Source organism: Pleuronectes platessa, chromosome 3, assembly GCF_947347685.1.
Source record: "Pleuronectes platessa chromosome 3, fPlePla1.1, whole genome shotgun sequence".
Classification (NCBI taxonomy): Eukaryota; Metazoa; Chordata; class Actinopteri; order Pleuronectiformes; family Pleuronectidae; genus Pleuronectes; species Pleuronectes platessa.
The window spans coordinates 6,410,520-6,427,289 of NC_070628.1; the positions used below are offsets into that span (position 1 = coordinate 6,410,520).

Genomic DNA, 16,770 nt, shown 5'->3' on the forward strand with positions numbered 1-16,770 from the left:
AACAATCTTCCAAAGACTGATTTAAGGATTTCAATGAGAAAACCAGGCGCATTTATTGGAGTGATATCTATAGATCTGCTGCAGCTTCATTGGAGCAGAGGGTACGTGCTCCCATCTCTGTGTTTTATTGTATTTCTACTGTGGAATGTCAACACATCAGTGTGAGTGTGCAGTACAGGACAAACAAACATGCGAGAGTCAATTAGCTCTTTAGTTAATCGATCAGATGAGAGACCGAATCGACTCGTCCTTGCTTTTGCGCGTCAAAAGGAATGAATAAATCCACAGAGTGAAGCTACTTCACTTTTCTATTGATTAAAGGGTGTGCGTGTGCATGCGTGTGTATGTGTGTGTGTGTGTGTGTGTGTCTGGTGTGTATTTGTGTGTGTGTGTGTGTGTGTGTGTGTGTGTCCGGGCAGCAGATGCACCCTCCCTCACTCCTGCAGCGGCGGACGCGTCTCGGAGCGCATTCGTCTGAGGAGCGCGTCAGTGGCACAGAAAAGCCCGAGAGCTCCCACCCCACCCCCCCCCCCCCGCCCACCCGACCACCTCCTCACCGAACCTCCTCTGCAGCTCCGGGTCTCACAGACGGATCGTTAAACCCATTTCTCCGCCTGAACGCGACCGAGCAGCAACTTTACCTCTCTTTCTGCTCCTCTTTATTCCTCCTCCGTGCCCGGCTGCCTCCTGCGAGAAACCTCTCCAGCGCACGAAGAGGATCCGCGCACTGACATGTGACTGGACCTGCGTCTCTCCGAGGGTGAGCTCATTATTTGTATTTCTTGCAGTCATCGATTCCTCTCGGGATGCAATCAGGATTAATGTCTCATGTCAAGGATGTGGTTTGCTAGGATTATTGATAAGTTAATACGAAAGGCAACATTTGACTCCTGCTCCTTCCTGTTAATTGCAATAATTCGATGGAGGCAGTTAACTCAAGCAAAGATGCAAAGGTTACATCCTTTGAATGATTCATATTAAACTTATATACAGCAAAAAAAAAATCTTTACCAGGTTATAGATTATAACATTACCTAATCTTATATTTCTCTACTTTTCTCCTCACTGATTCAATCGATCCACACACACCACGAGGAGGTGGGAGAAGCTTTTCTGTGTTTTTCCACCCAGGAATGTGTTACTTGCTGTTTGCTGTCACAGACCTGTTAATACAGCCGCATGCGGAAAAAACAACCTCTGATATCTATGTTTCCCTAAGCAGATCTGATTGGATCCCTCCGGGGAACTAAAGGTGTCGAGGAAGAGGAGGAAGGGAGAGTGAGGAGGGTGGAGGGGGGTGGTGGTGGTGGTGGTGGTGGCGATGGGGCGTAAGGTTTACTTTCCTCGAAGGTGAGAGAATCTGTAAACTGCTGCCGGTGGATTAACGGGTTCAAACAGCCGCTCCCTGGAGGATTTAACGTACACGTGGCACACGGACCACACCGGGGGGGGGGGGGGGGGACCAGGACTCCACAGCCTCATGACTTCAGCAGATTCATAAGATGCGGACAAAGATGCGGGGCCACGATTCATCTGCAGAATCTCTCACCCCCACAGAACATAAAGACCCACAGAGCACGAGACTGAAACCCGGGATCTGATCTGTTCAGGGATTTTACCTTTCTGGCGTCTGGTTTTTGGCTTTTTCTTCAACAAGTCTATTTATGGATTTTAATGAGGACCAAGGGAGCCGTGTACACGGAGCCTCGTAGTCCAGAGATCTTCACCCCTCCGGCAGCAGCATGGATCTGCCCCAGGACCAGCGCTCGGATTGGGGCTCAGTCCATCCCAGCGTCTCCTCCCTGCTGCAGCATGACGCCTCTCAGCAAACCATCAACCACACCTCCAACCTGCACGGCTCTCTCATGCTGCCCCCAACCTTCAGCTCCCCAATGGCCCCCCTCCATCAACCTCTGCCCTCTCTGCTCCCCTCCTCCTTCATTCCATACTCTGTCCTCATCCCCTCCCCTCTCCTCTCCACCACCTCCCCCCTGTCCTTTCGACAAACGTCCCCTTCGGTCGACCAACCCTCCTCGTCCTCCTCTCTTTTGTCCGCGTCCACCTTTTCCTCTAATGACCTGTCGGACCTGGAGAGCATGTTGCTCTGGACGCTCCACGAGCCCAGCACCATCGCTCTGACCGTCATGTACTGCCTCTCCTTCATTTTGGGAATCATTGGGAATTTAATGTCCCTGCGCGTCCTCACCAACAGGCGCAACCGACGGCTCGCCAGCGTCAGTGCCACGCGCAGCCTGCTGGTCAACCTGGCGGTGTGCGACCTGGCCGTGGTGTGCGTGTGCATGCCCATCACGCTCGGGAGCCAGATCTACACGGCCTGGGTGTATGGCGACCTCCTCTGTCGGGCCGTGCCCTTCACGCAAGCCGTCTCGGTGTCAGCCAGCGTGCTCACGCTGACGGTGATCAGTGTGAACCGCTACTACAGCGTCCAGTCCCCGCTGCGAGCTCGCTCCTTGTTCACCCGCCGCCGAATCCTGGCTACCGTGGCCGTGGTGTGGGTGGTGTCCTCGATCATGTGCGCCCCCATTGCCGTGATGAACCGGCGGCGGGAGATCAGCTTCGGGACGTTCGCCATCTTGGTCTGTCAGGAGGAGTGGCCTCAGCATCGCCTTAAACAAGGGTAGGTGCTCCGACTGCAGATCATAGTGATTATCTGATGTAGACAACAGTATTGATCATCAGGCTCGAGGGTCCTGATGCACCGAGCACCAGGAGTCAGGCCTGAGTGATCTTGAGCTGCGGTCGAGTATGAAATGAGCATTTGTTTCTGTGTTGTTCCGCTCCATTGACAATAATTACCTCTTAGTGAACGATCGAGCTTGTTGAATTGGAGGAGGCAGAGAGAGAGAGGGGGGGGGGGGGGGGGGGATAGCGAGCGAGCTGTGATTTCATCCTTTCAAAGCGTCTTCTCCTTTTCTGTTTACTCTCCTCAAGAAAAATAAAGACACTCAGATCGACACCAGAACCACGATAACTCAAACTCGTGCGAGACAAACCTAATCTACGTCAAACCTGTCACGCCTGGTGGAGAACTTACACCCAGGCCATCCGTCAGCTGGATGTCATGTGTGGTATTTTGCGTTGAGTTTAAGAGCAACGTGTCAAACAAGACGTGAGGTTACGTGAAGCGGGCGAGGGATCACTTTGTTCTATTAAGAATGCACTTGCCATTCAAATCAGTGAGCTCAGGCTGTCAAATTAATACAGAGCATTTTTATTCCCTTTCACTTTGTACCTCACCGTCTTGTTTTCCTTAATCACGACTTGTTAAACAGCTCAGAAAGACTCCTGTTGTGTACAGGCTGCACTTATCTGTGAGCTGTTAAAGCTTCATTGTCTGTGAATCACTGCAAAGTGTAAGAAATTGTGTTTTTCTACAGAAACCCTGAAGCCCAGTGCTCTTAGGAATTCAACGACAGTTCCGATTGGTCTCAGTGATTGTTGCTTTGTGTTGATGAAAACAGGAGCAAATTCTTTCATAGAGCCCATTGTGTCACTGATGACTATACAGAGATCCATAATTTCAAATAAAGCATGTTGTTAGTGTAATAAAAATATTAGCACTGCCTCCCCGGAGTCTTCAGCCATGAGTGTTTTTAAAATAATATAATAGAGACATTTTAGCTGGAAAGAGGATAGAGTTCAAGGGTATTTAACTTTTTAGAATTCAATATCTGATTGTTAACACCTACCTTCTCTCCTACAGATACAATGTGCTGCTGTTCATGATGCTCTACTGCTTGCCAGTGACCTTTAACCTCAGCATAGGCTTCCTGACCGGGAGGCGGCTTTGGGGAGGAAAGAAATCCACTTTCGGGGATCTGGATCCTCGCAGCCAAGCTCTGCACAACTCGCGCCTCAAGACGCGGCAGAAGATCGCCAAGATGGTGGTGTGCCTGGTGCTGCTGTTCGCCATCTCCTGGCTGCCGCTGTACTTGGCCGACCTTTGGATCGACTGCGAGCAGAGGCCGCCCTCTTGGCTGCTGCAGACGCGGCCGTTCGCCCAGTGGCTGGGCCTGACGAACTCCAGCCTTAACCCCATCTGTTACTGTTTCATCGGGGATCTGTATCGCTCAGCGAGGGTCATACGGACGCGGTACTACCAGAAGGTCGCCGCTATCTTTGGCTCCTCCTCGTTCACCAGCACCGCTGCAGTGGGCTCCTCTGCCGCAGTGATTAAAGAAACCAAAGTGACTGCCGCTGAGCACCGCCATATTTCTGCTGCTGCTGTTGCAGCGTCTGCATCGATGGTGACGATCCCCAGGCTGTTGAGCTTGGCTCGAGGCCAGGGGCTGGGGCAGAGGGTCAGAGACAGTTCAGACAGCCGAGCAGGATCCGACCACAGCATCTCGGACTGGTGTCGGTCCAGTCCCAGTCTGTGGGACAGCTCCTTGTTCCCCTGCCAGCTGGAAACACTGCAGCACTCAATACAAAGGGCAGAGTTCCTGCCCACAAGAAGACACTCAGTGAATGAGAACGCCGGATCGTTAACTTTACAAATCGAGTCGTTGGAAATAGACATGCTGCCTCTGAGGAGTCATTCCGGAGACAGAATACATCGTCTCACGGCCGATAGGAGAGACACCATCACCATGGGAAGAGACGCTCTCTGTTCCACTGGGCAGTACAAAAGAAAAACATCAGAGACCTACTCCCTGGTAGGAGACAACGAGGATGAAATAACCGATATGACCAGCCTGTGAAAGCTGCAGATTATCAGATGCATCAGGGAGGGAGGCAGGAATCTGTCCTCCTCTTCTGGTCGCACAGGCAACAAAAACACACAAAGCTCCACAGATTCACAGTTTGCCGTCGACGTTGTGTGGGTCAGCCATTGTTTGACTTGAGGATGAACTGACTCTCTGCCTCTTTCTGCGTAGTCGCTCTTCATATCGCCTAAAGCACAAGGGATGCAGCACCCGTGTTTGCACTGATGAGGTCTTTGAAGGCAGGTAGAGGCAGCTGAGATGGAGTGAGCGCTGCAGGGGAAGCGATGCCCTGTTATTTAGCCCCGGGCTACAACGCACCAGTAAGAACGGTGGATTGCGGCAAGGCACTGTTCAAGTTGAGTCATATCACAAGCGATGCAGCTGCTACGTCACATTTGCTTCAGAACAATTACCCGGCGGGATGTAAAGTGTGATTGTCATTGGTTGTGTTTGCTCCTGAAAGGAAATGTAAAGCTCTTTGTGCCAATGCGATGTGCCTGTTGTTCACGTGTGCAGTCATAACAGATGATATGTGGGGGGAAATAGGAGAAACACAGTGTGTGAAGCAGAAAATGAAAAACTCAGAGCACAGTGACCGGTTTTTCATTTTCACATAATGTCCTTGTGATATGGCAACTTTTCAGGTTGGTGTGATTTTCTGAATGCCTCCAAGAGAAGCAGGATTACCTCCATCAAAGGAAGTGTTAAGAATCAGTTCACCAAAAAATGAAAGAAACAAAAACCCTGGTTTTCTCATGATTTTTAATCAGGCGTTAAGATTATGTCTCTGTTTTTTTTTCGGAAGCCTTCCCTTGGATGGGATTTTCTCCGCAGCACTCTCAGGATTCCATTATTGATTTTTAAATTAAAGGGAACACGTGATGCTTTTTCCGTTTTTCTTCCCTTAAGTCTGTTGAGGGTTTTTTTTGCATGTCAAAGTTCTGCAAAGTAAAAACACCCTGAGTAAAGTAAAGTAAAGTAAAGGAAGCTCTACTCTCCTTAAGAAATGCTGCTCCTGTCACATGGCACATGATTTCCTACATGTCCTGGAAGCAACTGACCAATCATTACAGAGTAGACTAGCTGACCAATCAGGGCAGACTGGGTTTTATCAGGGGGTGGGTCTTAAAGACACAGGAACTAAAACCAAGTGTTTCAGACAGAGGCTGAAAAGAGGAGCTGCAGCAAAGGACAGTTTGAGGAAAGGGATCTGTTTTCTGAATTTTGGAGCTTGTAAAGTTTTTCAAGTTATAACCCAAATTAAAGTTATGGATCTATATCTGAGCAGAGTGTGACTCATTTAAACAACGTGAGTGTCTCTGTGTCATCAGTGATTTCGCCCGATAATCAGACCATTTCATTTTCATCTCATTCCCTCTTTGTTCATGTGGTGAGTGGGTGGTTTTCTTTATTTGCTCTGGCCAATTAACAGTGAACGACATCCGCCGACATCATCGACTGTCTGAGGAGGTGTGGTTTTTCATTCCAGTTGAAAGGAGATGCCACTCTAAGCCACCGTGTGGGATTTCTTTTTAATGAAATCGCCTTTGCATTTAATGTTAGTCACCAAAACACATTGTGTGTGTCCTTGAAGCTTAGCATCTGCTGCCACTCAGCACAACTCTAAAGCTGACGGTATGGAAATGTTAATCCACCTGTTCATTGGATTCTGCCCTTTACAATATTGCTGGGTATTCTCGTTCGATGGCGGTTAAATGTCTAGAAACTATCTAAAGTCTATAGTAGATTTTTTTCTACACTATTACCTTCCTCCTCATATTGCTTCTCTGCGGTTTTTCCAACTATTTAATCCATTAACAAGCGTATCAGTGGTTTGGGTAAGACTTGGCCCTTGTCCACAGTTTCCTCAGTAGAGAAAGTTACAGGAAGGCTGACTCTGTGGTGAAGTGGTTATTCTTCACCATAACAGACAAGAACTCCAGAAAATATCCCCAAATATCTTGTCTGGACATTTTCTGGAGTTTGGCTTTCACATATGACGAATGCAGGAGGAGCCGACCCAGGTCAGATGCATTCACAACAGGAAACTCTACATTTAGCCGTGAGGTGGTGTCTGGGTAGAGTTTGGAGGAGGTAGGACATGATGAATAAATTCGGACTTTTTGTTTATAGCACATTGACACTGTCGTCGGCCCTCATCACCTTCCTCTGCATCTTCTACGTGTCTGGTTTCTGTTTTCTATTCTGAGATATTTGAATTATTTTTCTTAGTTTTTTCACTTTTCCATCCATCGCATGTTAGAAACATCCTGAACACTCTCACAGGCTCGCAGGACATTTTCCTTCTCTGCTCTCACACGGGCTCACTTAGACATTTCGCAGACATTTTACCTGGAAGGAACCGACTCCAACAGCTTGAGTCAGGCCTCTGATAAACTGCAGACTGGCTTTGACTGGTGTCAGCTGGGATTGGCTCCAGCCCCGAGGATAAGCAGCATAGATAATGGATGGAGGGAAGGTGAAATCAAACAAAATCCTGTTGACCTCAATTGAAATGGATCGGCAGAAACATCAGAGACAATGACCTCAAATGAATCAAAAACGATCTCTTTATTTACGATATAAAAGTTTGGGGTTTTTGGTGAACTGAAAACTTCCATTTTCCTCACACGATTATCACACTGACTAGACACAGAGGAAACCAAGAGTGAATCTGTTTTCACCAGAGAAACCCGACCAGCTCATGCCTCGTTGAGTTAAGAACCAACACAGGGCGTTAAAAAAGCTCAAAAGGCTAAAGAGCTGAAATGCACACACACACACACAGACAACAAAATCCAATCTACCCTCAGGCTGCTTCCCGTTGTGTCCAAGACACAGAGGTGGTGACTATAGCATGAGCTGCTAATCACACTGATGTCCTCACAGCAGAGGTAACACAGCACGCCATTGAACTGGGTTCAAACTGTCCTATTTATGATATTGGATTCGCTTTCTTCGTACCTTGGAAAAATCTCAATTCCATTACGCTGTGACTCTCTCTTTCATCTCTCCTTCTCTCCATCTACCTCTCTCTGTCGCTCTCTCTTTCTCAGTTGTGCGCTGTGTTAATGGAGGGCATGTGAAATGAAATGTGTGCATTTGGTGTTTCATTAAAAAATAAATGAAAGAAAAAAAGGTGTTTGTCTGTGGTCACCCTCAGCATGCGTTCTGAACGTTCCAGGATTTGCATTGATTGTAAATGAACGTGTGTCTTTATCTGACAGGGACGTAGAAGGTGAGAGGTGGATTGAAATAGACAGATAAAAGGTTCATGCACATATCCTTTGTCCAATCTTCCCTCGTTCCTGCAGGCTTGATTAAATCTTAATGGGATCTGAGTTGAGCTTTGAGTAGCTCTCATTCCTTCACTAAATGAGCTGCAGAGAGGAGAGGAAGGAGGGAGTCACTCGTCGAGTCTGATCCCTGATTGCACCGCGGGACGCACATGCTAATTTTAACACGTGGATAGATTAGCTCATTGGTTTTTTATTTTTTTTACATGGAACAGTTTTGTTATTGAGTGAAGTTCAAACTTTCTTCTGAGGTTTTCTTCTAAGCAGAGATCTATAACTTTCACTTTGTCACTACAAGGCGCTGTCAGGATCCTTGATGGCCACATTAATCAATCACCGCTAACTAGCTCCTTCTCCCCGGCTGTAATGTACATACAAAGTCTCAAGACTGTAGCTAATAACTTTATAAACACATGTCGTTTTCAGACGTGAACTACGGAGAAGAATTCTTCTACAACAAGCAAACAAACACCAACGGACGGGTGAACACACAACCTCCAGGGTGGATGTAATAATCAATGCACACACCACTGTACAGCTGCACAAACAATTATCATGCACATGCAAGTGAAGCGAAACAGTGTGGTTTAAGTTGTAATCACATATTTGTTTGGGGAACTTATGTCGTTGTTAAAATAATAATAATTTGACAAAGGAATGGAGAGCATCTTCATGACCCTTCCAGCCACCGTGACCTCCGGCCTCTGCGGCTTCACAACAACACTCTGCTTCCAAGACTCATAACTCCCACACTTTAATAAAAAATATTGTTTGGGAACATTTGAGAAGAACTGGTGCTGCTGGTTTTGTCCTCTCACTGTGTCCTTGCTTTCTTGTATCATTCAGAAGTATGATGTGTAAGAGTGACCGATACAGTACATATCAAAGCTCTAAAAGTTGTATTACTTATGCCAAGGAGGTAATTTGTTTTCGCCTCTTTGTTTCTTTGTTAGTCAGCAGGGTTACACAAAAACTACTGTGCAGATTTCTAAAAAACTTGGTGGAAGGATGGGACCTTTAAAAGTGGTTTCACAAAGAGCGGCCTCCTCTCAGATGAGGAGACCTTCATCCACAGGGCATTGAAGGGTTTGACGGGCATGACGATGATGAGAATCACATTTTCTGCCATTCACAGTCACCACATATTAATTCAACCTATGAGATTCATGACCAGGGAGACAACAACAAAGTCCAAACACGAAATGAAGAGAGTTCAGAGACTTGGAGAATCAATGACGAGGACAAACTCAATTCGATGTTTTCATATTTGTCCTATTTTCACATGTACAATAGAAAAATGCTTGTATATAAACCATTTCAGCTTGAAATGGGTTCACAGACACACACACACACACACACACACACACGCACACACACACACACACACACACACACACACACACAAACACACGCACACACACAGACACCCACACACACTATTTCATTCCACAATTTTCAGAGAAGCATGATGAGGTACTTCAGCTCCTGATTGCTTTCATTTCATCAGTCGTTTCTTTTTGCTGCACTTCCGTCCGTCCTCCCCATCCACTCATCTCTATATGTCCCCCCCCCCCCCCTGCTCTCCCTCTCTCATCTTCATTCTTTCCTCTACTTTCCGCCTTCCCATCTTTTCTCATTCTTTCCGTTTCGTTCCTTATGGCTGCTCTACTGGTAGAGGCCATGGTGACAATACCGTGTTTCTCTTCATTATCCTTCAGGACCATTTTCATATTTCCTTTTTCTGACATAAGACCAAGGACCATTTAACCCTGGAGAGATTCTCCACAGGGACACACTGGATGATAAAGGCAGAGTAACAAAAAAGGCCAGGAAACACATTTTCTATTGATGAGGCTGAAAAGAGAATCGTGCCAGTGTTCGGAGGCATTGTGTTTTCAGGTTGTCCGTCCATCCCTTGGTGAACAAGATATCTCAAGAACCTTCAAAGGGAATTTTAACTCGAGAGTGAACTGATAGAATTTGTTGGTCTACAGTGAAAGATGAAAGGTCCCAGTGACCAATCAATACTCATGAATGCATTATCTGAAGAAAACACTTTCAAACTCTGCACAGCTGTCACTTAGACCCATAGATGAACTGATTCGATTTGAGTGGTAAAAGGGTCAAAGGTCACGTTGATGTCATATAAGTCAGAAACTGCACTGGATGGAGGAGGCAGGTGGTTTATTCCAGTTTAATGGAATAATTAATGACCTTGGATTTTGATGATCACTACATCTGTGAGTGTGTCCAGTTTTGTGCAGCCTAATTGAATTGAATGGGCTGTTGGGCCTGAGCAGGGAAATGACCTCCTCTGGTTTATTTATTCATGATGTCGGATGTCAAAGAAACATTTTAAATGAGCTATTTTTACCCTTCTACCCCAAATTATCCTTGAACTGCCTCCAAGATGGCTGCAGCCAAATGAGCTTTGCTGGAGGACGTTGTGTCACGTGTGCGATGCCGGGTCCAGTCCTGCAGCTGTGGGTGAGTCAAACCTTTTCCCCCCCCCGGGCCTGAGGAGGAAAAAAATTCAAATCAACACACAGGACCGGCCTCTCAGCTTGCAGCCATCTGAGGTTTAAATTATGGCATGTTTATAAAATCTCTCACATGTTTCACCGTGTAACAAATTCAACAGCGATTCGGCGACTTGCAGTGTCCAAGCAATAGGTCGTCCGTTCTACAATATCCTCATACATTCTAATCTCACGTTCCTGCTATCCTGGATAACATCAGGTGAGGCCCCCCCCCATGCAGACTTCCAGTTACAAATAGTCACGGCCCAGATTTTGCTGTAGCTCAACCAAATCCCACCGTTTTCTCTCTTTGTAGAGTTTTCGGGGTATATTGTTCCTTTATTAAAAATGAGAGAGGGGAAATTACATTTAGCTCCACAAAGATCCGTTGGAGATTCAAAGAGGAGACGTTGCCTGCAGGGTCCCTCTCACCACTCAGTTCGTTAGATTTGAAATATATCCCAGTTAATCTGGGTTTAAGTGATAAAACTTTGATATTTGAGTAGGTATGAGAAAATCTTTTTTAGATATTCAGATATAAGAATACGAGTTATCCAAAAGCAGGAGTTACTGTTCCCCTCATTGCTTTTTTACGAATGTTATTCAGGGCACAAGAGCAACGGTTGTGAAGTTGTTCAGGACCACTAGATACAGTACGCACCAATCAATCAATCATTTTCTTGGGGTCTGTTGGTTTGTGTTGTGTATGTGTAATTAAATAACCTCTTCAAGCTCTCTCTCACATCAAAGGAAATACTGCTGTGATATTGATTTTATTCCAGCAGATAAAGCAAATACTGAAACAACAGCAGCAGGGGCACCAGATATGAAAAAGAACATCCTGAGACACTAAGAGGAAGATGCACCTGCAGGATCAGGGACTACAAAGGAGGAAGAGGCTGAAGAGAGCTTATGGACACTGTTTCTGAGAAAGTATGAAGAAAAGAATGCTCTTCTGTTTGTCCTCTCTTACGAAATCTGAAAACAAACAAGCAGATCTCAGCCAACACTAAGAAACTAGAAACATCCTCCAGAGATGTATCCCTCCAATCATCCAGTGCTGTTCCAGTCTGCATAACTTGTTCCCCCAGATGTATTACTGGTCACCCTGACCTTTGAGCTCTGAATCAACTAATCTCTGAGTCCAAGTGACAAATGGTCAAAAGTGGAAGACTCGAGATATCATGTCCAAGTGGCCAACGTGACCTGGACATTTGACCACAAAGATCTAATCAGCTGATTTATTAGTCTAAGTTGAGAGTTTGAAAGGATTCTCTCAAGGCGTTCTTAAGATAACATGCTCACAAAGCAAATCCTTGAGTCCAAGTGAATGTTTGTGTCTGATGAAATGAAATTCCCTATGTGTGTACAGGATCAGGATCATTTACATATCAGGTGTTGCTCTCAGGCCCCTGTTGGAAAAGAGATCTAGATGTGACTGCCTGAAATTATATAATAAATATAAGGTTCACAAGAATTTGAGGTCAGATTGGAACTTTGAACCTCCACCACCAGAATGTAACCAGTTCATATTTGAGTCCAAGTGAACGATTGTACCACAAAACATGATTTTAAGGTCAGAATTTGACCTTTGACCACCAAATGCTAATCAGGTTACGTGTGAGTCTAAGTGGACATCGGTACTAAATTTTAAGAAATTCCCCGAAGGCGTTTTTTGCTTTCACAAGACCACAAGACAAATAAACAGATGCCATTATACTGCTGACTTTAAGATACCAATACAAGTATAAATCTTTTCTCAAGTTTAAATCTTGTAGTGGTTCTATCATGGCCAAATCCCTGTTTGTCTGAGTATGTGTGTTTGTGTGTGAGGCAGAAATGTGTTTAACCATATCCTCATCATCATTTTTAACATTACTGAAAATGGGTTTTAATTATAGGACTGTAATCACTGTTGAGTGTAAAAAAATAGAATCTGAAAAGCATTCTGTCAGCTGTGGCTAAATGTCAGAAGTGCAGCCAGCCTCTCAAAGCGCCTGTTTGTGTTGCCGCCTGGGATTGTGGCTTCAGTCATTTGGCAGCTTGGTTTTTTCCAATTTGTCATCATGTTGATGTTCATTTTGTTTGTGACTTATCCACCATCAGTTATCATCATTTTCCTGCTGCTCCTTCAATTTTACTTCTTCATTTTCTCTGTCAAACAACAAACTCTCGGGTGTTGTTATTGTTGTTTGATTTGACAAGTCCATCAATTACACGGTTCGTTTTTGTGTGCACTCCAGATGTGGTGCCGGCTGCAGTGCGGTAAAACCCGAGTTAAAAACGCCCTCGTTGACGTGTCCCTCTGTGCACACTCATAATTCGCCAAATTGAAAAGGCTTCGGAGCTAAAGAGCTGTGATGATCGTAAACTGAATGCACTTGACAGATTGAGATGGAAATTAAGTTAGAGATGAGGCCACAGGAGGTATAATAAACCACTGGGAAAATGTTATGGCAAGTCAGAGAATAGTTTTAACTTTAACTCTAATGGCAACTGTCGTATCTTTCAAGCAGAAGTGTCTTGTCGAAGTCGGTGACGGAGACGCGGACCCAGAACTTGCAGCATGACAGAATTTATTACACAGAAGTTTTAAAGGTCAGACGAGCTCCATGGTATGCCCGGAGAAATCACACAGGCCGAATAGTGAAAATCTGCTTTGCCTCTGCAAGGCAAGACCTTTTAAAGAGGAGGAGTTGCCAACAGAACTATAGATAAAATGACGTAGCACATAGGGTCTATGCCTAAATGTGGACATGTTTTTTAGTAACTTAAGTTGAAGTCACCAGCTAGATCTTCGCCCTCACTTAGCAGGCCAGATACTATCCCATAGGCCAAAGATCATTCCAAGGAGGGGGAGAAATAACCCAAACATATGACATAGCACTTACAAAGCCAGAGAACTTCAGAATCAAGTAGCCTAAGATGGTAGCATGCCATCATTGTATATAACCATGTTAGAAAGGTCCATTAGAATTTACTACATAATCTCAGGGTGGGTCTCGAGAAAAGTCTTGAAATCAGGCCATTTTAATTCATCCTTGACAAACTGCTTGACAGATGTCGGCAATCCATCCAACAGTTGTTCATTTTGATCTGTACCGTAGACTGGATATAAAATTGGGCGTCGACTCTGGTTCCTAAAAAGTGAAGCCAATGAGGAAGTGCCTGAAACCTGTTTTCTATCATATGACCAGCAGGGGGCGACTCCACGGGTAAGTCACTTTCTACAGAAGTCTCATTCCAGCCTCCAGCCTCATTTTGTAAATGATCTAGAGTGAACAATACGAAGAAGAGGGTGGATAGCATGTGATTGACAGCCAGTACTGTCCAATGGGTGTACTAGGTTGCAGGTGTAGGGGGGAGGGCAATGTGCTTGAGCTCTTAGTCAGACTCCACCCCCACTCATCCATATATGGTAACTTCTGGTTTGAAATAACACAACAAGGTGGCGCTGGACAAAATGTCCAACTCAGTGCTTCAAAATGGCAGATCACAAACCAGTCGGTGACGTCACGGCGGGTTGACACTCGGTGTGTGTCCCTGGGCAAGACAGTGAGCCCCCCCCCCCCCCCCCCCCCGACAGCAGAGTGTGAATGATGTGTGATAGAAATCGGAGTTGCGGGGTAAAAGCTTTGTGTGGCCGTTAAATCTAGAGAAGCAGCTGTATAAAGTCCATTTACCATTTCCCCCTCCTCGGGGCTCTGCTGCTGGCGTTGTTAAAATGCCATCAGACATCCAGGAACACGTCGAATAACAAACCTCATCTGTCACTTCTGCAGCCCGACCCTCTGTGTGAGTCTCCTTCAGCTGCTTTACTTCGAATCCCTGAGGAAACGGGCTGAAGGGAAAAACCATTAGGGATCCACTACCAGATGTCCTGGACGTGTGTACCAGCTTAATTAACTTTATTGTCCCATCTAAACATTAAATGGATCATGTGGCCTCGGGGCTGAGAGGGAAGACTCTCCAGCTTTTGTCTTTGCTCAACGTGAGGAGAGTGAGCTGCGCTGGCTGCTGTGAACTTCGCTGGCTGATGCTTCAGAGCATTTTTCTACATGGACTCTAACAGAGCATTTAACTATAGAGCTTTATTTATTAATTAAACAACATGCACATGAACTATATAGAATCTGAGGAGATGACAGAGTGTCATTAACCACAATTCAACACAGAAAAACTGCATCCTGTTTCTTATACAATATAAATTGCCAAAGAAATTCTTTGAACAAATATGTTTTAGAGGAAACGTGATTGTTGTGCACATCAAGTTAACTTTACCTGTATTGATTGGACAGTGGTTGTGAAATGGGCAGAAGGACCTGTGGCCCCTGCAGGAAGGCTCAGGACGCCCACGCTACCAGGTGAGCTGGCAAGCCGCCGCAACCTGCTTCCATTCTTTTAAATGTCAAAAACACAATGGGAGATTGCAGTTTTGAAAGCGTGTTGTGTCACCCTGCACGGATCATAGTGCTGTCGTCAATCTTCATATGGAGTCGGCAGCTGTGTCTCAATTTTGCTTGGCGCTTCAGCGACAAACCTTTTCAAAGAGGTAACAGCAATTGATGAGAGGATACGGAGAGTTTGAGGAGCGGTGTTGCTTTTCACATCTTCCCACTGCTGATCCTGGTGATGCTGGGTCACCTGGTTTTGTACCTTTTACTATCTGCAGCATCACTGTGCTCAGGACTCTCTGCTTACCTGAGTCAGATTACTGAGGAAAGATCCTGTTAGTGCAAACACATTTCATTAGACTGCAGGGAAAACCTATTACACTATGAGGCTCTGAAACCTCTACTTGCAGCGGTTTGTAAGGTAAAGTATCTCGAGTCAAAGTCGTGTGTGTGTGTGTGTGTGTGTGTATGTGTATGTGTATGTGTACGTGTACGTGTACGTTTGTGTCTGTGTGTACGCTGTACAAATAAAATATGACTGAATCTCATTTAATTCAATAATGTGATTTGGCCCTCAGAGATGTATTAACTGCTGCAAACACACACACACACACACACACACGCACACATGCACACACGCACACACACTCTCACACACACAGTTGTTTGTCCATCAAAACATGTCTTCACCTTTTTTAATTCAATTATTAACGTCCCCATACCCACACAGACTTAAGACCACACACACTTTACCGCAGGTGGTACACAAATCACTGCAGGTGTTACACAAATCCGCATCATCACATAACTCTTCTATTTCTATTCTCTCTCTCTCTCTTCACTTCTCGTCCGCACACTGTCAGGTCTTTATTCCCTCCATTCAGACCGGAGCTGTGCATCAAACTATAACATTAAACCCCTCAAGCTTTTCTTTTCGTTGCTCTCTCTCCTACACGATACCCTGAGTGGGCTAACTCCAGGACGTGGTCAGCAAAGCAAAGCCTGCCAAGGCATGCATCAGCACAATCAGACAGATAGACACAACACACACACACACACACACACACACACACACACACACACACACACACACACACACAGACACACACACTTAGTCAGAAATGATCCTGAAAATGTATTTGTGGCAGGGCACTGAGAGTGTCTTCCTGAGAGTAGCAGATAAGCCTTTCTTATTTCCCCAACTGCAACAAGAAAGATGGAAACTGCATTTTTCTGTGTGTGTGAGTGTGTGTGTGTGTGTGTGTGTGTGTGTGTGTGTGTGTGTGTGTGTGTGTGTGTGTCTGACAACCCACCGGATACCGAGAGGGATAAAAATCAACAATTTTTTTCCTGGCCCTTTCTACTTGATGGACTCACTGTGCCCTGAAGTGAAGGGCAGCGCTCCCCAGACGACCGACACTCTGTGTTTCACCTCCACCACTGATTTCCAATAAATAACAACCAAATCCAGTAAAGGTGAAACCGCAAACTTCTCGGTCCTGGCGCCGAGCGACTGAGACGACCTGGTGCAGTGGTCACGGTGATGGAGGTGCAGCCGATCCCTGTTATACAGTAATGGAAACTGAGGAGCTTCCAGAAATAGCTGTTTACTGTTCTTCAGTGTTTTCCCCTTTATGTAATTGACTTTATTGTTAAATCACTCAAAATGTGATTAGAGGTCATAACAGTGGTTTAGATTTTTCATTCATTTCCTGTAAATTGTACCCGATGATTCTAGAGTAAGGTCTTAAACGCACAATGTGTAACTTTGGCCAGTAGGGGCCTCAATACAAACAATAACAAAAGACCTAGTTTGATGGCATCGAGATGCAGC

General features: G+C 45.5%; 1 protein-coding gene across 1 annotated transcript; it reads left to right on the forward strand.

Moving 5' to 3' along the window:
• The first annotated feature begins 1,742 nt into the window (after positions 1 to 1,742).
• LOC128429602 (prolactin-releasing peptide receptor-like) lies at positions 1,743 to 4,721 on the forward strand. Its single transcript, XM_053415522.1, has 2 exons — positions 1,743 to 2,638; positions 3,725 to 4,721. Exons 1-2 carry the CDS (start codon positions 1,743 to 1,745, stop codon positions 4,719 to 4,721), a joined length of 1,893 nt encoding a protein of 630 aa, XP_053271497.1.
• Positions 4,722 to 16,770: the final 12,049 nt, after the last annotated feature.

What these genes read in the sequence shown, in the direction of transcription:
- LOC128429602 (XM_053415522.1), top strand. Translation starts at nt 1,743, where the DNA reads ATGGATCTGCCCCAGGACCAGCGCTCGGATTGGGGCTCAGTCCATCCC. An exon ending in CAGCATCGCCTTAAACAAGG is followed by an intron (nt 2,639 to 3,724) that starts GTAGGTGCTCCG and finishes TCTCTCCTACAG; the next exon opens with ATACAATGTGCTGCTGTTCA.